Genomic DNA, 22,437 nt, shown 5'->3' on the forward strand with positions numbered 1-22,437 from the left:
TTCATGGACTAGTTGCTGCAACTAGTGATCTGTCTTTTTAGCATTCATCAACATTCATTTTTTTAATATTTCCTTTTGGAAAGTTAAGCTGTTTTGATGTGATTATATGAGTACTCTTCAGTAGGTGAGGATGACCTGTTTATGGTTTGTACTCTTCTGATAACTTTAAAATTTTGAGTTGAAGCATAGTGGAGGGAAGTCGTTACTTGGTGAATACAGTTACAGTGCTTCTAATTTGTTTCTAATGGAGGCTGTCCAAACATAAAAGGCAGGCATAATCTCTTCCTTGTCCTACAATGCGTTGCTCTACAGTGGAGATAAGTAACAATCCAATAAAGTGTTTCAAGCCAGAAGCAACTTTTTAGGTGCAAGGAATATACAGGGTAAGATGATGCTGTTCACACTTGGTTATGGATTGGTTGAAACAAGGCAGATAGTGGGGTTGTGGGGAAAAAAAGGTGGGTTTCTTTTCTTCTCATGTCTTTTCTGTTTGTACCAGCAAAAGCAAATTTTTGGTACAGCCAGATCAGCAGACTCAGCTTTTCTGGAAAAGAGTGAATTATGTTCTTATTCTCCTTCCCTTAAAAGACTTGCTGGCTAAGTTCTCATTCCTATTCTCCACTACTGATCATGGTAACATGTGAAAGAGACAACATATAGCTTGGTTTTCTGTGATCAAGCCAAGAATGTGGTTCTTGTGAGCTATAAGCAAAATGTGTGTGGAATAACAGCAGCAGCTGTGGTTCAGTTTTCCAGGAGTCATTTTCTGATTAGAAACTACAGTTTAGTGTGCTGCTCAGTAAGTTTCAGTTAATGATTGCTTTCTGAACCTCAAAAGACGGTATTTTGCTTTCACTGGCTTTTAGTTTGGATTGAGGAAGAATGTCTTGCATGACGGAAGAGAAAGAAGAGGGAAGAGCTTATAGGTAAAACATATTCCATACACTTTACAGAAACAAAGGGACCATCTGAGTTATAAACACTAAAAGAGAGTCAGTCTTGGGAGTCACTATATATAAAATGCATGTTTCCCTAAGGTACATGAAAGAAGAATGGAGACAGCAATTTGTCATTGTGGATACAAAATCTCCAGTAAGGGTATTTTTTTATTCTTAAACGTTAACTAAAGTTGGCCAACCTTTGGAGACAATTCCATCCATTCAGATCTTGGCTTTGATGTTTGTTTGCATTTCTGGACCTGCTTCCAAAGTCTGCTGTGTTGAAATTTTTCAGTGCCTGTGGAACATATCCTGGGGCTCTTTGTCTTCCTTGTATAGCCGTGTGCCTAGCTTGTCATTGGTCCTCCTCACTCATGTCTTTAGAAAGCTCCTGTGTGCCATGTAGCAGTGATTTTCTCCATTTGCATGTCTTCTGTTGCTCTTGGCTTCCTAGTGTGAACTTGGAGCTCTGCATGTCTCTTCATTCAACTTTTATGTGACACATTCCTTTTGGTTCTGTTTAAATGTTGTATGTCTTTCTTTCTTCTCTTCCACTCTCTCTCTCTCTCTCTCCCCCCCCCCCCGCCTTTTTCCTTGTCTGTCCACACTGTGTGTTGCCTTTCTCCTGGCCACTCATTTCCTGCTGCCTATAGTATCCATAAAGTGCAGTCTGCTGACCTGAGGAGAGTCTCAGCTCCCCCTGATTCCTTCACTGTGTGAGTATCGGTCTTTTTTCTACTTTCAAAGTTCCATACTTTTTTGCTGTTACCCTGTGTGTCATTCAACCAGGAGGTGAGGCAGTAAAATCCAGTGACAAATGGGAAGTGGGAGCTCAGGTAACAGCATGGTAGGCATAGGGCAGTGGCCTCACCAGCAAAGGCATGGTTCCACAGTACCCGAGTCAGGGGAGCAGGGCATGTCTGGTGACAGTGACCAGGTTCAGCCAAGAGTCCAGCTCACCAGACAAATCCATAGCAACAGTCAGCTCTGAAGTTAAGCGCCAGGCATCATTCCTGGAAACAGTTGAGATGAGAGCTTTCCATCCTTTGGTTGTAATCAAAAACATACGGGGAACAAACTGAGCTATAAACCGTATCTCCAGATACAGCTGATCAAAATAGGAAACAAGTCCCCCAGAGCAGTGGTGTGACATTGGCTGCAGCTGCATTGAAGACGGAGACCTCCCCGCTGTCACCTTGGCAATATCTTGATTGTCAGCAACTCCACTGTACTAACTTGCTAGATAGTAGCTAAATTATTCAAGAGCCTAACGTCTTTTTAAAAATGTGGTGAATTGGCACTTAAAAACACTTGTACCATTGTATGTTGGTATCTTCTAATTCACCCCATTTATGGAAACATACCATATTATGAAAACCTGTGTGTGTCCACAATTAAAAAAAAAACAAACCAGAAAACCCAACCCCTACCCCCACCCCCACCCCCAAACCCAAACAAAAAACCAAAGCCCAGCTTAATATAATATGTCAGCTCAGGCAGTGTAGTTTGCTTCAGAAACGCTTTTTTACTTTCAGTCAAAAAAGACATGTTTTGCTTTGTGTTGACATCCCTTTCATCATCTTGCTTTGCCAGTCTTATGATGAACATCTTTTTAAACAGGTTAGGACTATCAAAGAAAGGATTTGAAATACATGTTGAAAAATAACAGATTTCAGAGCTATAAACCCAGGTATTCAGAGCAGAAACTTGATTCCAAGAATGATTATTATTCTATCATAGAAGAAAGTCAATGGTATATGCTAAAAGAAAACCCACCAACACTTCTCTGTTCTAAAGACTGAGCATGTGCAATAGATGGCGTATAAAATGTTCAACAAACCAAGAGTTATTTGGGAAAACTGACTGAATAATTTTAAGAGCAAATTTCAGCTTTATAGAAAAGGACCTGGGGGTCCTGGTGGACACCCAGTTGACCATGAGCCAGCAACGTGCACTTGTGGCAAAGGCTAATGGTATCCTGGGCTGCATTAGGAGTGTTGCCAGCAGGTCAAGGGAGGTGATCTTTGCTCTCTACTAAGCACTAGTGAGGCCACACCTGGAGTGCTGTGTGCAGTTCTGGGCTCCCCAGTACAAGAGCGATATGGAGCTAGTGGAGAGAGTCCAGTGAAGGGCGATGAAGATTACTAAGGAGCATTCCTCCTGTGAGGAAAGGCTGAGAGAGCTGGGTCTGTTTAGCCTGGGGAAGAGAAGGCTCAGGTGTGAATTCATCAATGTCAAGGAAGGGTCTAAAGAAGACTGAGCCAGGCCCTTTTTAGCGGTACCCAGTGACAGGACAAGAGGCAATGGGCACAAACTGTCCTGGGCAGCCTGCTCTGCGTGGCCCCTGCTTGAGCAGCGGGTTGGACCAGATGACCTCCACAGGTCTCTTCCGTCCTCAACCATTCTGTGATTCTGTGAAACTTCAGAAAGCTGCCAGTTCCTCGTTGTTTTGCGAACAAGGAAGGATTTCCAGTTCAGTGTGCCTTATCCCTGGATCATCTTTGCTGTACTTTGCTGAGGCAGAGAAAGTAATACAAATAACCTGTCTCACTGATTCAGTGTCTAAGCAAGCCTCTAGAAAAAAGTTGAGATAAGCCTTATTGCTTACACAGAACATTTAAGTAAGCTGTGGGTCTGGGAGAATGGGTATTGTTTCCAAGTTGAGGGATATCCCTTGGAAAATGACCTCCAAGTTTTGATACCGTTCATTTGAATGTCTCATTTGATATCAGCTGTGAGGATAAGGCAGGGAGAGAGAGAGACTTGTGAGCCCCAAACTAATTTGTAAGTCAAAGATGTTCTGTATCTTAAAATCTGTAAAAATAGATTAAACGTGCTGTTGCACTGTGGCTGCCAATTAATGCGTCTGGCAAATTAAAAATAAGAACCCATGAGGTATTAGGGAAATTTGATTTGGATTGTGATGGCTTTGAGATTCAAATGTTCCTTTTTTTTTTTTGTTGAACAACATAGGAAGAGCCAGACTTCCAGTTAGCACTGAACAGCAGGGCAAATTCTGCTGAGACCTGGTGATGGATACAGGCTGTCTTAGATAAATTTCAGGTTCTCTGCAGCAGGATATGCATGGGAATTTGGGGCAGCCAAAATTATTAGGCACATATGGTCTTTGTTGCAGAGACAGTAGAACTGTAGTGTGATCCATTTCAAATGTTTATACAGAGTGCATAAGTAAATGCAAGTGTTGTATTTTTAATTGAGGCTTTTTAAAAGGAAGGTAAAGACTTGCATTTTCCAGCTGGGTCTTCAGTTGAGATGAGAAGGATGCACATGTGACAGTACATTTGCATTGTGTGGTTGATGCAAAGGAGTTCTGAAAAAAAATTACCATTTGAAAAATAAAACATAATTGACTCACGTAGGTTTTACTGTTCTTTTACAAGTGAAATAAGCACTGTGGATATCCTGTGATGATTTTTTTTTTTTTAATCTGCATAAATGAAAATAAAACTATCACCTTATTGGTAAATAGTTTATACTCTTTTATAGAGTTTAGAGTAATGATTGCAGCAAGGTATGCATATAAAACCTGTATGAATAGCAAAGGAGTAATATGAAATAATTTTTTGCTTTTAGAGATCCAAATGCCAAACAGAATCAGCTTTGCGGGTTAGGTTGAATATGGGTGTTGTCTCTAGGCGGAGAGTCTAATAAAGAATAGCAGGAGACAAGGCATAAGGGAGAAAGTGTTAGAGTTAACTGTTCTCCAAATGCATAGTTAAGGATGAAAATGCTCATATATATCTTCTCCCTGTTCTCCATTACATGAATTATAGGGAATTGAGTCTCATCTTTTCTTTGTCAGTTTTTTCTGTTTAGCGTGTGGGCTTCTGTTTAGTGGCATCATTACTATCGGAGAATCCACTGTGCTTGGAAGTGTAAAGTGCGAGAGAACTACAGCTAGTGTGGTGAAGGAGAAAGAAAACAAAGACCAGGATTCTTCCTGGCACTTTGGCACGTGATTAAGTGTATGTGTGGGTCTAGCCCTTATACAGCAAAACGCTCGAGCACTTGCTGAAGCAAGCGTGAGGTAAGAAAGTGCAAAAGGGTTTAGTACAGTTGGGTTAACCTGGCTTATCTGCAATAACACTCATCAAATGGAAAGAAAAAAAAAATATGTGTTGGAGTTTATATTTTTAGGGGGGGTTTTTTAGGTAAAGAGCTTAGCAAGAGCTTTGCCTTAAAATAGCAGTAGACTTTTGTGAAGCACTGAAATTTGCCCATCAAAAGAGGCTGGATGATTCTGCTGTATTGTGGCAGTTCTTATATTTTAAGTAGATAAATGCTGTGAAAAACACACTTATTTTTAATGTATCATTTCCAAGCTCTGCCAATAAGATCTCAAAAGTAAAGTTAATTTCTTTTTCTCCTCTGGTTGCTGCTTTCCTTTTTCCAATTGTTCTAAACAATGGAACACTTAATTAATTTTGCATGTTTATTTCTTCTCTAGGAGATAGGTAATTCATTAATCTGTCACTGCAAACATGCCCCAGAGGAGTGTGATTTTTTTTTTTTTTCCTAAAGTTTATTTTTTGCAAGGGAGGGGCACTAGAAGATTCCTGTTCTGTTTACTGAATCATTAAAATCTGTATGTGTGTAGGCTGGTGTGGGCTGTATTCTGGAAGATCTACGAGAGATTTTTCTCTGGATTCTGTAGAGTTATTGGACTGTTCATTATTATTTCCTTCCTCTATGCAGACACAAAGCATAAGAAACAGTTCACAGCGTTCATAAATAATTGATGTAGGGATTAGGGCATATATAATTTAAAAGTCTACCTTCCCAGTTGAATCAACCTGGTGGCATGGCAGAAGTGTTATCAGGGTGCTGTGCAGGAGTGCCAAGGGCAGGACCCAAGCTCACTCTGTTTTCTTTCCTGGGTGACTGGAGGCAGGAGCATGTTTCTTAGGAAAACCAGCTGTGCTCCAAGTGAGTTGGCTGGCATCCTCTTGCCTGTTGCTGGATGATTAATAGGGGTGAGAGGAGGAAGTCACAGCTTCATCAAAAGCTTGAGTGTGTTTTCTTGGTGAATGGAAGTAGATCAGGTTCTGCTGGTAGTCTCAGAATAGGTACATGTGGCTTTGCTTCTGTGGGTTTGAACAAGTGGTGGAATGAAAGGGATTTAAAAAAAAGCCCTTCTCATTCTTTCTTGTCAAAGCTCTGTGTTTTTAGGTTGGGGTTTGTTTTTTTTGGTGGGGCGGGAGGTGGTGGTGGTGATGGTAACACTTCTACAATCCCAAAAATGTGATAGTTCTGGCATAGGAGGGAAACATGCATACCTTTTTTCTTTGGTAAGCAACTTCCAGCAGTGGGGTGAGTGGTGTTAAAAATGACTTCACATTACAAACAGTTTATCTAGCATGATGTTGACTTTCTAAGTCAACATCCCTGTAAAAAGAGTGGTTCTGATTCTGATGTGTAACTTGGTATACAGTGGGATGGATATCTTCTCACAGAAGGGTAGACTTAAAAACCATAAAACTTAAATTAACTGTTTATGTTAATGAATGTCTACAAGTTTTAAGAATTCCCAGAATGCATGCCCTTTTCCTTGTAATAGGAATTATTCAATATCTAGCTGATCTTCTGTATTCTTGTGGAAAAGTCAAATGCTGTTTTTCTGATAGTAATACAATTTCCTTGTACTGTTCAGCCATTTTGCAGCTAAAAAAGGAAAGAAAATAATTCGCTGTTACTGAAATTACGTATCTTTTTGATGCGAGTGGAATAATTTTGAGAGGACCTCATAACATCTCTGTAGAATCTTTCATAGTTTGTTCCAACTAAATAATGTGCATAGCTTTTCTACAAGGCTCATTTCGATTGTTACTTAATAATGCCCTGAATGTGCACTTCTGGTCCAAGCTAATCAAAAGTCCATCAGATAAAATTCAATATGGTAAACTAGCCTATCTATGCTCCTGATTTGAGAAGACTGATATCTAGGTTTGTGTTTAAATGGAACCATTATATCTAATCCACATGAATGAACAGAATGTTTCAGTTGACCTGAATCTGTATTTATGATCCCACGGGGCATATGACCTTTAGGATGTAGTTCTGTGGATTGGTGTGCTTGGGGAATAAGGTTCTTAATTAGATTCTTTAGGAGGTAATGGAATTAATTCATCTGTACTTTAAATTACTTTTAATTGACCATGTAATACACCATTTTGAAGAATAATAGGTGTAAGAAATTTAAATATTTTAGGTTGAATTGCAGTGCAGCAATCCCTTCAAGTTTAATTTTAAATTGTCTACTGCTCTGTTGAGAAAGCTTTTCTTCCTCTCCTTACAGTTGAGCAAGTTGTTTTCTACAGTGTTTAGAAACATCCATTTCTATTAACATCGTACTAATGTTGCTTTCAGTGACATTCATCACCTTATTAGCTTTTACATGGACGTGCTTATGTGCTTAAGCTTTGCAGTTTCTGAATACGCTGAATTTGTCTGAACAAGATAAATTGTGCGATTCATATAATAATATGGATTATTATCAGTATCTGTAAAGACTACAGAAGTATTGATGGTGGAAGTGTTTTCCTCGGCTGCATTAAATAGACCTCTGTATGGAACTCATGAGTTCTGTGAGTGAACAAGTTAATTAGTTGGATGATGAGGACAATATTCCCTGGTGTCAATTGCCAGTCAGCACAAAGAATGAATATTCACATAGTGAATTTTAGAGCCAAAGCTATATTGAATAGGTAATAAAATTTAGTGAGACATTAATATTATGTCATTCAACAACTGTATTCTGACAGAGCAAAGAGTATTTGCAAATAAATCATGAACAAAACCATTGGATTTCAGTCACTGAATAAATGTTTTTTTGTATTTATAGCTGTATGTATGCACATACATATACATATAAATGTGAGTTATGAATGTATTACCTGTGACTGGATTTAGCTAAGTATATAAAATCTCTACCCTGTAGAAAGGACCTCTTAGCATTCCTATTTCTGATAATAATTTATTTTCTATAGAAAGCTGCTGTTTCCAAGGTTACATTTTTATGACTAAGATAGCTAAACTTTTCAAATGGGCAAAATGGCAAGTCTTGTTTCTCTGCAGTTGTATGTTTTAGCACACACAGCTTGCTTATGTAGTAGTAGTTCCATGTCTTTATAAAAAGGGGGTGAACAGGAGAAGAAACAGGAGAACAGGAAACTCTAACACTTGCCAGCTGATTACCCTCCCACCCCTCCCAGTTCCCTCCCTGGAAAGGAACTATTTCTCCTCAGGTAATACATTACATTTAAGATGGTGTGCCTGTTTTTTCCATAGAAGCAAATTCAGAGATATACAGTGCACTGATGTACCAAAAAATAATATTTTTTACAAAAGCATGGGAAGTACCTCCTGGGTATTTTCTAGTTAAAAGGTGCTTTTGGAGAGTGCATGTGGCTCCTGGAGCAACAAAAATGTTTTAGATTTGCTGTTGATTTTAGACCTTTTTCCTCCTCCAGTTCCAAGCAAATAAAAAGGCCTTGCTCACTTCTCCTTTTCAGATGAAAGGACTAATTTGACTCAGGAAGGTGATGTTGGAGATGCAATAGGTTGCCACCGGCTTCAAGCCAGGCAATAACATTTGTAAAGAGAAGGTGCACGCTTTCCTTTCTTATGTGGCATTAGGAAGTGAGTCAGCATAGCTACAGAGGTCAGTGTTGTCTTTCTCTCCCCTTGGCATCCAAACACTCTCCTGTCCTCCCAGGGAGGCTGCAGGGAGACAGATGGTAATTAACTAAGGACTGGCCAGATGTTGGCATGAGGCTTAACATCCCCCCCTCCCCTTTTTGCAGGTGGTCTTGAGCATTGAATATAGGGTCAACAAGACCATCCCCTCACCTTGACATAAAGGCTCCAAACATACACTTGGAGAAGCTGTTCTGTTTCCCTGTCTTCTTTTCCTCTCCCCCTTTCATGTGATATTCAGATTACCTGTTGCAATATGTTTGAAATGAGGCCAGTTGTGTGGTAGGACATAAGTCTACCACTAATTCATTGATAATGGTTTCCAAGAAAGTTCTTGTTTGAACTAGTGCTTAGACACTGAGAAGCAAAGCACTACTATAACTGCTTTTACACAGCTTTCCTAGTATTTTTATGCCAAATGAGTTGTTACAAGCAAAGCACTATAAAAGGAAGATAGTTCTGCTGATTTTTCTTACATTATCTTCCCAGAGAACTAAAAAATCTTGGGTCTGGATGATAATTTTAAAAAAATCTTAGTGGAGAATACAGAATTAGAATACTGAATTAGAATTGTTTGTAATAATAACTATTCAGACAATAATCCAAATATTTTCAGGCATTCCATTTTCATCTACAAGTAAAAAAATCTTGGTGAGACTGTAGGGAAAAAAGCAACACAAAGAAATCACTGTACTGTTATTGAAAACCTAACTTTTACCCTAATGAAGGTAGCCTTGGGGAAGAATGGGTATATGGCCTTGGGAATAAGGGATTGAATTTTGGGCTGAAGAGTTCTGTTGAATTCTTGCTTCTGTCAAAGATTAGGTGTGTGAACTTAGCAACATCAATCCTTCTTTTTTTTTCCTTCCTCTTTCTTATCTAAACCAGGGACCATAAGAAAAATTATCATTTCTGAAAACTCAAACATGATAGTTACATATAAGTACCAAATAAAAATATTGAAAAAGCAACTTTTAAAATCACTTCTGATTCAATGATGATTGCTCTGGCTCAGACAAAAAAATTAACAGGTTTTTTTTTTTAGTGACCTCAGGCTTGCTTGAATTGTTTCACCTCAACATCTGGAAATGGAAACAACTGCATGACTGAGACAAGCTCACAGGGAGACATGGGAGCTGGGGAGAGGATCACCTGCCCTGTCCCCAGTATTTCCCACAGTAGAGCATGGCTTGTCTCCAGTTGCCTGTATCAGGCACACTCCTGTCCTGCCATGCACTAAGGAACATGAGAAAGGCCAGTGTGTGGAAGGAGAGGAAGTGAAATGTGAGTGGGAAGTATTAAAGATCTCGTAGCTGTAGTAAATTCTGCACAGACAGTGCAGAGGTACAAAAATACATAAACAAACTCATCTCTTAACAGTGAAGGACACCAGTAGGTTGCTGGGGAAGCCAGACTGATGGGATGCAATGGATGGTTGAAAGACAAGTATCACTCAGATATCTGCTATGGAAGATCTAAAAGGACAAATCAGGAGAGAAAGGAGTTGGTGATCTTCTATTAGGAGTTAAAGTTACAGTTTACCTTGGGAAGATGCAAAGTTCCTGTACTAAACTCTCGTCCAGTGCTGCTCTCCATTCTAGAGGAAATCACAGCACGGGGTCACAGAGTGGAAGGGAGGGTCTGGGCATCATACACAGATGAGCTCTGTAGCAAGGAAGAAATGGAAAAGAGCAAGTAGGGGGTGGTTATAGTGTGGTTCTGGTTTGGAGGGCAAATGTACCTTCTGCTGGGCTGAGTAATTCCTGCGCAGGAGTATCAGCTTTTGGTCGAGTGGCTATTTTGAACTGGGGATTGGAAAGCATTTTTTTATAGAGTTCCAGCTTGGTTTGCTCAAACATTTCAACACAACAGTACAGATTTAGTTCTAGTTTCAGGAGGAACGACAGTTTGAGACAGTTTTTTGGGTTGGGTTTACACTTGGCTTAATTCAGCGCATAGCAAGGATGGCTATGCCATCCTTGAATAATGCCATTTGTAGCATCGTCGAGTGTTACAACAGAAATAAGTTGCTGAATTCTCCTGTCTCCCCGCCCCTTTTCCTCCCAGCTGAGTTCAAAGAAGCAGAGGTAATTCACAAGCAGTCCCTTCCCCACACCTACCAACAACCCCCAGGTTGTGAACCTGTCGGCTGGAAGACTGAGCTACCTTCATCATAATGCACGGTGGCAGAACATTATGGGAAAAGCAACGTAGCTTCTTCCCGTATTGTACCAGTGCATAAAAGACTTCACTTTTCAGAGCTGTCAGTCTGTCATTTGCATGAACCCTACTACATGCAGTGAATTATTTCTTTTTTCCTCTTAGACAAAGACTATGCAGTTAAATTCCTATGTTTTCTGACTTAAACATTTTCTTATCTTTTCTTGGCTAAAAATAAAATCTATGATTTTCATTTTTGAACTTGCATTTTATAGAAATTAGAAGGGAACATAGTTCCTCAGACTATGTTCATTTCTCAGCCAGCGAGGTGACATTTAAACTTGTCTTAAAAAGAAAAAGAAAGAAAGAAATGTCAGGCTCAGTGCAATTATGTTGTTCTTCCATCTATGCACCTTTCCCCTCCATTTGCATGCACTCATCTTCTCCAGGTTGCTGAGCCAGCTGTAGAGCCTGCAGGTGGAGAGTGCTGTTCTGTAGGATGACATAAGGGCACCTGAGTTAGAAAGCTGCCCCCTGAGGCTGTGCTGAAAGTTACCATCCCAGGTGTCTGTTATCAAACTGCAAAAACTTTTCTTAAATATGGGCAGTTTGCTGATATCTTGGGGCACTTTGATGCAATAGTCCCTGTCAATCAGCACAGGAAAAACATTGGGCAGCCTATATGTTTCTGAGCGTGTCAGTGTTGCTGCCACTGTTAAGCATTTATGATTTCTTCTAAGCTATTCTTCATGTGTCTTAGGTTTATTTTTATCATTAATACAGAAATTCCTGTTCAGAACGTGAATTTCTTCCGCACAGATCCTTCTACGGTGTAATCTTACACTCCAGTTTTGGAGGCACCCTCAATTTATAATCCTTTATCACTTTTTAGGCAAAGAGTACTTGTGCCAGTAGAGCTTTTTTTTTTAACTAGGACTTGATTTTCAATCTTTATTTTCATTTGTCCAGATGTGACAGAGCTGTTTATACCTACAGAGAGAAAGCATGCAATAAGCTAATGCTGAAATAATTGCTATTTGCTGTCCCGGTGGCTCTACCAAGAGATGGCCACAAACCATGTGTTTTGTCAGGTCTGTAGTATTTTCAGGTCAAAAAGAAAATTGCTCGCTTGATTAAAAAGAAAGAAAAACTTTACATTTTTGAGATGTCGCTTGTCCTGATTGGCATTTATACTAGCAGTGCAAATGCTGTGGGCCAAATATCTTAAAATTGAGACAAAGAAGAAAGTAAGGCTGTATATTTGACAGTGCACAGTATTTCAACTTTTAAAAGGCAGCATGTGTATTTGTTGGTCATACCACTGGCAGACTTCTGTTACTAACGAGATTAAAACAGAGAAAATAGATGGCCTTTTGGTGGAAGCACAGGATGAAGAGTCTACGTTGAGCCAGGGGCCAGTTCTTACAGGACAGACAGTTGATATATGCATTGTAATACCCAGATAATCTATCTTTCTTTAAAAGTGGAAAATGCAAATGTGGCCAAGTTAATTTACATAGCATTCAGCTAAACTTGCAAAATCAAATAATAGGTTACAGTAAGGTGGAAGCCAGCATGAAATCAAAACAAAGCTTTTCAGGACAACTTTCTAGAAATATATGGACACTTTAACTTGTAGATAGGGACCCGCTGAGTGTGTCAAAATTATATAGACAGTTGAGGCAACTAAATCTGGCTGAAATCACAGAAATGAGGTTCCTGTGCTGTTACTTGCTTTTGAAAGTCCTCCTGGATTCTGTGCATTGGACTGACTACTGTGGAAATCTGTTTCTTAGCCACATTTCTGTTGCCTGTTTCCCAGAACAGAGATGCTGAATGAGGATCCTCCAGGGATATGAGGGTGGATGGTCTCATGGGCAGAGGAATGGTTGTCCTGAGAGACTTCCCAAGAAAGCATCTGTGTCCTGAAACACAGCTTGGCAGATCTACTGACTGTGGTAGGGCCCTAGGGATGTACAAAAAGGCAAACTGCAGAGGGGAGGGGTAGCTATATAGAGATTAGAGAACTCAGAAAAACCTCTGTAATTCCAGACCAAACAGCCAGCAAATGGGCTTCTTGATCTTGCTTGTCATTTATGGTCTAACGTCTATGTTGTTGTGCCGTGGGTAGTCATAATTATAAAGGCAATGATGGGCTTGTGAGGAGTTGGCCCAGGTTTGAAGAGGCTTGCTCTTTTTCTTCTTTCAGAGAAGATTAAAATCACTTCATATCCTATTTTCATTTTGCTCTTCCATGGAACACTTCACCTAAGAAGCTGTCTTCTTTTTTTGCAGTCCTCATTCCATCCCAGATCGCCTGCGGATCAGAGTGAACAGGATTAATTTACAAGAATATGAGGGGCTACATTACGACAAGGAAAAACTCCGGGAAGCTTGTAAGTTTGAAGAAGCCAGGTTGTAGCTGCTTTTGGTAGAACCTGCTGTATAAATCTTACATTAACAAAAACCTCCCAAAACAACAAAAACAAAAAACCCCAAACACAGGGTGAAGCATACATTTTTGGATGAGTCGCGTAGAGTGTATATTTGTCTGTCTGTATATATGCACATAAATATTCTCTCTATAGAAATACTCTCTCTATAAAAAGCATATATAGAGAATTCACCTGTTTTCTTACTTAATTATGCCTTCTGCAAGTAGATTTTATTTACTGTAAAATAAGTAGGTTTCACACCTGTTTTTTTTAATTCATGTCTTTCTGTTGGTTCTGCTGGATTTCTACTAGTGTATGAAACTATTCAAGATTTTATGACTAGCATCAAATTTGAAACTGAGTGGGGGGACCATAATTAATTTCGTATTGAGAATGTGCTCTGACCTTGAACGTAGTTCTTGCACAGGTGCATTTATCATGGGAAACACATCCGGCTTCCCCAGTCCCTTATTCTTTAACAACCTTCAGTTTTCCACATAAGAGAATAATCACTGTTTTGTTTCCTCATGTAATGGTTTAATTGCCACATTCAGGGGTAAGTCAAAAGCAGACAGCCGGTTGCTTTGGAAACATTGATGATGACGATCCATACTTAAAAATGGAGTTCCTTTCCTTGGTGACACACGGAGTCATTAATCAATGAGGGACATGGCTGCTTGTGATAACAATTTAAGTTTTGTTCATGCATCTGGCTCATTATTCATATTGAATTACAAGCATGACTGTTTGTTGTGCAACAAAGCTTGAGCTCCCTCTAATACAGAGCTCTGGTAATTACAGGATGACAATCCTTTTAATTGGTTTGCTTATCTTACTGTTGGAAGATAGTTAAACTGTTTCACTCTCACTCTTCTAATCTCACCCCTCCTTATTCTTCCAGTTCACCAGCTCTCCTTCCAACAAAAGAACTGAAATGGCTTAAATTTTACTATAGGTCCTGACAGCCTTTTCTGAAGTTTCTGTTAGTGGATTTTGGTCATAATTAAAGCAGTCAAAGCCTTCATCACTGGACTGAGAAGAATTTTAACAGGATGAGGATTAAGGCTCACTGGAGAGGAATTTCCTTCAAGTTTAAATTGAGTTTGACCTTGAGTAGACTTCAGGCCATATTGAACCCCCATCTACCCAACCCTGTCAGAAGCAATCTGCTTCATTTGATGGTTCATCCTATGGTTTCCCATCTGAGGAGAACTATCTCATCCATCATCACTATGGATGTAAATTTTGTCTGTGTGTCTATTTAGTATATATTATGTAGTCCTTAAGAGCCATTTACAAGTTCTGACACAAAATATACAACTTTTTACACTGTTGTCACTGCAGTTGCAAATGAGTGTTTATATTGTTTGTCACCTGCAAAAAAACATAATGATAGCATTACAAAAACTGCCAGAGAATGATCTGGAACCTCTGAGATTTGGCTTTAGATTACATACGCATTTGATCACTTGCTGGATGTGTGCTTAAGAGGTTTTCATTCAAAAAGTAGATGTTTGTCCATCATGAGTTAAAATGATTGCTTTCAGGCATTGGCAGGCCATTTGCAATAAGACCCTTCTGTCTCTCTTTCAAGTTGCTGCATGGCCAGCTTGATAATATAACATAGCTGGACTGAAGTATTCTCCCAGTTGTTTTTCATGAAGTTGTTTTGCCTATCTGTCCTCCTTTAGCTGTCTCAGTAATGCCTGTGCACTACTGTTTTTACATTAAGATATGAGAAAGCAAATAATATCCCTATCAACCTAAAATAAATCAGAAAAGATACCTCACCTTACCCTTTGCAGTTATTAGGAATGTCCTGTGTAAGAACATATAACTTACAGCATACAGTGATGGTCATCAGCCTCCTTCTCTGGACATATAGCTTAAGTGTCTCCTATCAGAATTGTCCAAACTTTAGTTTTCAGGAGGCTGATCTTGATTTGAGGACTTCTGGGTGATGCTAATTACAACTGAAGGGAATTATTTGTGGGAAGAGAAGTGCTCTCTAAACAGTCAGAAACCAAACTGTTTAAATATTCTAGCCAGCTCCTGGAATTCCATGAAGTAAAAAATGAAAAATCCTGTGGTTCACTGAGCACAGACCTAATGTCCCAGTTTTCTTGTGACTTATTGCAAGATGCTTGCATCTTTTCTGGAAACTGAGGCATAGCCAGTCATCAAGCTGCATGTTACACTAGAGACTACATAACTTAAGTTTTTATGAGGAAGGAAGCTGGAAAAATCACTGAAATGTTCCTCTTAAGAAGAGCAGATAGCCATTTTAATTGCATTTCTGACATAGCTAATTGGATACATTTTAAATGGTTTTCTGGGGGCAGGTCTATGGATTGCTGCCTGCCTGGCTCTATCATATGCTAAATACTTATATGAAATAAGCATGTTGACTACATCCTCATCAGCAAATCATTTCATGGAGCATTGCCACTAAAAGTTACTTGGCTAAAGGGGGAGGAGGGGAGTGCTGAGGGAGAAGAAGCAACTCTCCTTCCTTTACCAAAGAAAGTTATTATGGGAGGAGGGGGGTGGAAATAAATAAATTTCCATGGCAGGTGAATAACTGAAATTTTGCCAGTCTGACTTAAAAATTTAAATGCAGATGATACTTGTGCACTAGCAAAATACAAGAGCGCTTGTATTGGGCCCTGTTTCTACAATAGTGTTTCTACAAGGCATGTTACCCTCAGTGGGGTTAGCTTCCTTCAGCATGACCATAGCTCGCAGGTGCATGTACGTCTCACTAGATGCTTGCAAGACACTCACTTTACATATCTGTCCAGGCTTTGGCAGAATACCTACAATTTAATTCCAGCATACTATACTTACTATCCATTCCCTGCCCACAAGGATTAAAAGCAGTTTTACCTCCCTAAATCATTTGAAAACCAAACCAGAATTTCACAGCAATCTGAACAGGAAAAGGAATCCAGTTAATAACAAGTCCTGCTGTTATCCCTGAAGGAAAAATAGCAAAGAAGCTATTATGGCTTTTTGCCTGTTACATGTCCCCATAATAGAGTTTTGAAAGCTCTGATATCAGGTTAATAATCTGGATCATTTTAACTCACAGTAAATACATTTCGCTCCCCTTGTTTGCTTGAAATACTGATTTGATTCTATCAACTACTTCACCTAAAATTGCACTTCCCGACATATAACAACTCGTCATACAAACTGTTCCATGAAGATTAATCTTCACTCTGCTGGAGGTAGACACCTCATTTTGAAAACCTCCTGAGCAATTAAAGAATGTCATTTTGTCCTCTGAAGGGCACGACCATTCTTAGCCCATTCTCCTTCTGTTGCTTTCTACTTTTCTTGCCACTGCAGCTGGCATTTAATCAAGAGGCTGTTTCTGAATTGTCCCTTCCTTCCTTCCCCATGCTCCTTTTCTCCTTCATTCTTTCTTCTGTCATCATCTCAGTATTGTCTGTGGGATGATTGATGATGGTACAGAGGATGCTTATTGATCCTTCAGCAAGGAGGGGCGAATGCTTCCATGCACTCTTTTAAGAAAGGGATATATGTTGGCATTTTAGTTGTATTGTAATGTTTTTCATTGCAAATGTAGTTGTCTTCTCTAACACCTCCCTATACGTGCCCCAAGCACTTGTCACTCTAGTCACCAGCTTCACTACCTTCTGGCCAATATGATAGTTGTACATTACATGACCATAACCAAGACTATCATATTCAAAAAGTGAGTTGGATTGATGTTTCTAGATGGACAGAACTTATTTCTGTCTCGCTTGCTTGCATATCTTCTGTGCACTCTCTCTGATTTCCTGTTATTGCAGGAAAGTGTATTCTGAAACAGCATTGTGGGGAAACAATTGAGTTATTTTTAAAATAGCAAAATCTTTCTGTTTATGACACTCCATTTTCCCCTTTCCAATGTTACTAAGAAACTCCTGATAATGGAGGTATATGCAGAAATTAATTATATTAAAAAATCAACCACAAACAAACCAACCATAAACTAGTTAGTGACCAAGTCGTCTTCAACCCTTCTTAGTCCTTCCTGCCAACACTATTGTAGATTTGCTCCATGAAGATGGAGCCGTGAAATAGCTCACCATCAGCACTAGCTGCACAGGTTTTTTTTTTTAAATCGAATATGTCAGTTCTTACTGCTCTTAATTTGTTGTTTTGTATGCTCTAGCCATGGACAACCAATTTCAGTTTGCTCAATACCACTAAGATTAAGGAGGAATCATACCTGACAGCAATGGTGGCAGTATCAGAAATAACTCTCAGCTCTGTAACAGCTCCAGGTCTCCCACACTGTCTTTTACACACACAGCTGTTCCTTATCTCCTCTTGAATAAAATGGCACACTAGATTAAGGAGCAATTTTTGAAGAAAATTTAGTTCCATGTGTATAACAACTGAACTGTCTGCAATCTAACAATCCTTTTCTCTGTAGCCTCCGTGCTTTGTGTGTGTGTGTGAGTGAGGGTGGTGTAACATGATGCGATGTTAACCTCGACTTCTTGTCTCTCTCTGATTATATCTAGCCAGATGTCTGTATTCAATATGTTCCTGCCTTAAATTTATGTGAGTTATCTGAGGGCTTGGGGGGGTCATCCTACGAGTTCTTATCCTAGGTACGCAGAGGTACATGGAGTGACAAGCTTGTGAGTCATTTGGGATGTGTACATGTACAGAGATACTGTAGCTTCCTCGTACCAGCAATATACTTACCACAGTTTGAGAATCACTGATCTATGAAATGCATTCTGATATGGCAGGTGAAGTTAATTTGGAGACTATTCCATGTGATTTTGAGCAACTAGCTAAATAAGAAAAGGTCAACACTGAGGACTTTGTATTTACATCCTGAATATCCATAATGTAAAGGGCATAGGGGAGTAAAGGACCTCCTGCTAGGTGACTACTATGATAAGGGAAACCTGAATTAGCGCATGGAGTCAGGACAGGAGAGATTAGCCACTGAAGGAAATATGGTCATGTTGGGAAGCAACTTTGACCTGGATGGATTTAGGTGAGATGGGTTGTGTAGCTACAAACCTTCTCTTCCATCCTGTAAAGGAAGCACCAATGGTGACATATTTGTCAGGAGATCTCTTAGGGGACATGGTAGCTTATCTGTAGAAGCTCTGTAAAAGGCAGCATTACCTACAGACTGTCTACAAAATTTCCCTCTGCTTAAAAGTCACCGCCTTGCTCTAACAGCTTTGTTTTCTCAACATGTGTTGTGTAGACATTAGCTAATTCATGCATTTCTCTGTCACAGTGATTTAATAAGATCTGAAACTGAGAGGGTTGGATGGATTCCTTAATGTCACCCAGCAAGATGAAACCAAGAGGGTTAGAAGTCAGCAGTGAGTTAAATATTGGCAACTCTGCTGCCACTGAGCTCAAAGATTCTCATCCTGGTGTATACAGATGCAAACCACCGATAAATGTTTGTAACTGAAACAGAAATTACAAAAACAAAGAGGAAGTTGCCAAAGGCATTGCTGGTGTCAAAGGAAATATCTCTTTTTGCCTTTTGATGGATGAAACCTTGTGGGCTTTGCCCAGAAAGTACAGTGAATTAAATTTCTTGCTTTGACTGACCAGCATACGCACACACACACATTCAAAGATTAGAAAGACACAGGAGTACAACAGAAGAAAAAGTAGGGTGTGATCAGATAATTAAAGGGAGTAGCATAATGAATATACACACAGGTGCTGAAATAGGCAACTTCAATCTTGGCTTTTTCTAACTTTGAGCTCTTGATCTTGTAGTCATAGTAACATTTATTTAACACAGTATGTCATTGCCTGGGTTGGGAGGAAGGAGTAAATCCAAAACACTGAAATCTCACCTCGTATCATTGAGTTATAGAATCATAGAATGGTTTGGTTTGGAAAGGACCTTTAAAGATCATCTAGTTCCAACCCCCCTGCCATGGGCAGGGACATCTTCAACTAGATCAGGTTGCTCAAAGCCCCTGACCTTGAATGCTTGCAGGGATGGGGCATCCACAACTTCTCTGGGCAACCTGTTCCAGTGTCTCACCACCCTCATTGTAAAGAATTTCTTCCTTTATATCTAATCTAAATCTACTCTCTCTTGACTCCACATGGGGCATATCTACATTAAACACAGTTCTCTGCCTTTTGAGCTAGTGGGGAAACTGTCACCTGTAAGTTTGCCATCTCGTTTAAACTAGAAGAGATGGACAGTATTCCAAATAGATGTAAATATATATTTAACCTAGAGGAGTGGGGAGACACAAGAATATTAAGTTCCATTTCAGACTTTCCAGGCTATAGTTTGTCTTTCTGGTATAGACTTTTCTGTGAGATTTTTCTGTGCATATTCTACTTCTCCCATTTCCTTTCCTATTGCTTTTCTGATTTGATTTCCTCTTACCTTTTCAGTCCCGGCTGCCTCCTTTGGCTATCCCATCCCATCCCACACACATCCTTCCTGCCTGTCTTAGTCTGTTTCTGCAGATCTCCTAGCTCGGGTTCCCGTTCCTTTTTTTAATCCTAAACCCTTACTCATTGTTCAGCCAGACCTCTTCTTTCAGCTCTTAGTCCTGATATCCATTCCCTGCCAGTTTCAATTCCCAGCTCTTCACAGTTTTCTTTCTATAACCTGTTTCCTTTTGTGTGGTGTTTGGGACAAGTTCTCTCTTCATTTGACTTGGGCAGCTTCTTCCTTTTTGTGGCAGGGTATTGGAGAAGTCACTGAGAGCCTGGAGGGGATGACCGCCTTCTCAAATGTGGTCTGGTTTAGGTCTGATAACCTCCATTGTGTTTTACCTCCTGATGTGAAGATTTTAAAATTGGATCACTAGTGCCAAGAAAACTAGCAACCAATGAACCTAAGGAGGCTTATTTTTTGTCAGTATAATAAACAAAAGTGATCTGAAGAGACACATGGCTTAGATTTGTGTGGTAAGAAAATCCTTTTGTACAAACTCAGTTGTATTAAAACCATACTGGGAAAGCCAAACCTCTTAATATAAATGTCTGAATATTTTAGAATTTTCTCCCAAGAATTTACTTGGTCCTTCACATTTCTAATATCAGCAGAAACCCCTCAGGAAAATGACATTCTTAGAACATCTTCAGTAGTAAGGATCCTTTATTTGCTATATTAAACATTTACAACCCAATGTCTAATTTCCCCAGTCCCCTGAGGTATGTCAGACTCGGAATGAGTTTTCCTGGCATTCACATCTACCTTAATGATGTGTCTTGAGGCTGTTTTGTTTGGGATTTGAGTGAGTTAATCATGGTGTTTAGATCACAGATTGAATCCTTTCATAACAATAAATGGGGAAGTTAATTGAATTTTATTTTTTCTTCATGGTGTCATATGCAGTATATTCAGGCTTCTTCCATTTGCGTTCTCAGTACTATTAAAGAGTTCACTAGCTTTAGGTATTCAGCATAATGGGCAGTTAATAGGTGGAAGATTTCTTCTTTGTTTATAAATTCCATAGCTAATTTCATGAGGACTTAGGAAATCACTACTAATCTTGCAGTCAATTAGAGCATGATGCTAGCCATACTGCTGCACCTACCCCACCCTCCTCCTGCTGATACTTGATTTTGGTTAGTGTTGTTGGGAACAAAAAGCTTTCCACAGTACTAGTTCAGGATATGAAGCAACTGTCTGCCTGTCTCATCTCCTGGGGTTCTTGCACTGCTGCTCATCACTGCAGCGTTAGAGTCTGTACCCACAGCTCCCTGGACAAAGCCCTTTTCACCATTCAGGGAGCACAAAGAAACTTGGAGCTGGATGCAAGGGGCCAGAAGAGCAGGCGCCTCGGGAGAAAAATATCTGACACTTGAATGCTGCGGCTTGGCTCATGATCTGATACTGTTCCTTATTTTTGGCATATTCCCATGTCTGGATATATCCATATATTCACACGAATGGACAGCGTATGGGTGTACGGGAAAGTTGCTCTGCAGTGCCTGTGCTCTTAATGTAAGACTTTGTCCTCCCATCTCTCACCTGGCATATCTAGTAATCACTGTGTCCCACAGCACTGTCCACATCCTCATCCACACAGGGCTATTTAGAAAAGGTAGAAGTTCATTTATTCCTCAATGGAAGCGGCCACAATGACATTGAATGCCATGCACGTTAACTTTTTATGCCTTTAACTGATTCATCGTAACTTACCTCATTTTGCCCCTGTTGCACAGCATTGCCCTATATTTAGCATGAGCAACAATCCCATACTTTCAATCCCATTATCAATCATTAAGGATTTCCTTTTGTTTTCAAACAGCAGCTATTGTGAAACACTTTGAAAATCTTGGCTGCATTGTGCATACTTACTGTGGTTTATGATCAAAATGAGGGCTGGGAACATTTTCCTTGCTGAAAGCCAAATGTGTCTTGCAAAAAAACAAACCAACAACAACAAAAAAACCCACCAAAACCCCTTTCGCAAGCAACATTTTAGCATATACTGTAGTGTTATCCAGTAATGACTTTAAAAGTTTTTCGAATGAGCATGAACCATAGGGAATGGAACCATTTGAGACCCACCTCATGCACCTTATCCCTTAGCTAGCCATTGACCCATAAAGCCATAGGTCGTGCTAGTTCAGGATTTCCAGGCAGCAAAAGTCGCACATCTCTTTTTACGAACAAAGTCACCCAGCCTAGAATTCCAGAATCGTTCTGTGACCACCAAGAATAGATGGGACATAATTTAATTAAACCTGTGAATCATGACTTTCTTCTTCACTTGTGTAGATGAGGCCCATAAATGTCACTGCTAAACTATCTATTGCGTATTAGTGTTTTCTTTTCAGACATTTCGGTGGATTTCTTTAGAATTCCAAATCTTCATAAGGTCCTTCTCCTTTGGGCTGTCAGGAGTGGTGATAGTTACGGATTTCAGTTCTGTGTTAGCTGCGTTGTTTCAGCAGGTTAAAACTCTGGTCCCCATTAAGTGCATATAGTCCTCTACGAAGGAATGAATTCAATAGAAAAGAGACAAAATCAGTGGTGACAGTTTATGAGCCAGTGGTGTAGCTCCCTAGTGCTCTGTAGCTATTGGAGATGTAGTTGTGTCTGCGGCAATTCACTTTTTAGTGGTATAAATGAATTTAACAAACACTTCTTTCAGTAAGGGCTACAGAGGGATCTGCTGAACTGAAACTCGATAGCCATGAAGTAC

The 22,437-nt window shown here is 39.7% G+C and overlaps 1 protein-coding gene across 3 annotated transcripts in view; it reads left to right on the top strand.

Moving 5' to 3' along the window:
• DGKI (diacylglycerol kinase iota) overlaps window positions 1-22,437 on the top strand; it is a 153,360-nt gene that overhangs the window by 59,774 nt on the left and 71,149 nt on the right. For all 3 annotated transcript variants that reach the window (XM_075503567.1, XM_075503574.1, XM_075503559.1), the window contains one exon: window positions 13,110-13,210. In XM_075503567.1, the coding sequence (XP_075359682.1) occupies window positions 13,110-13,210 (101 nt within the window). The remainder of the gene's footprint in view (window positions 1-13,109; window positions 13,211-22,437) is intronic.

This window comes from Mycteria americana, chromosome 1 (assembly GCF_035582795.1).
Source record: "Mycteria americana isolate JAX WOST 10 ecotype Jacksonville Zoo and Gardens chromosome 1, USCA_MyAme_1.0, whole genome shotgun sequence".
Lineage (NCBI taxonomy): Eukaryota > Metazoa > Chordata > Aves > Ciconiiformes > Ciconiidae > Mycteria > Mycteria americana.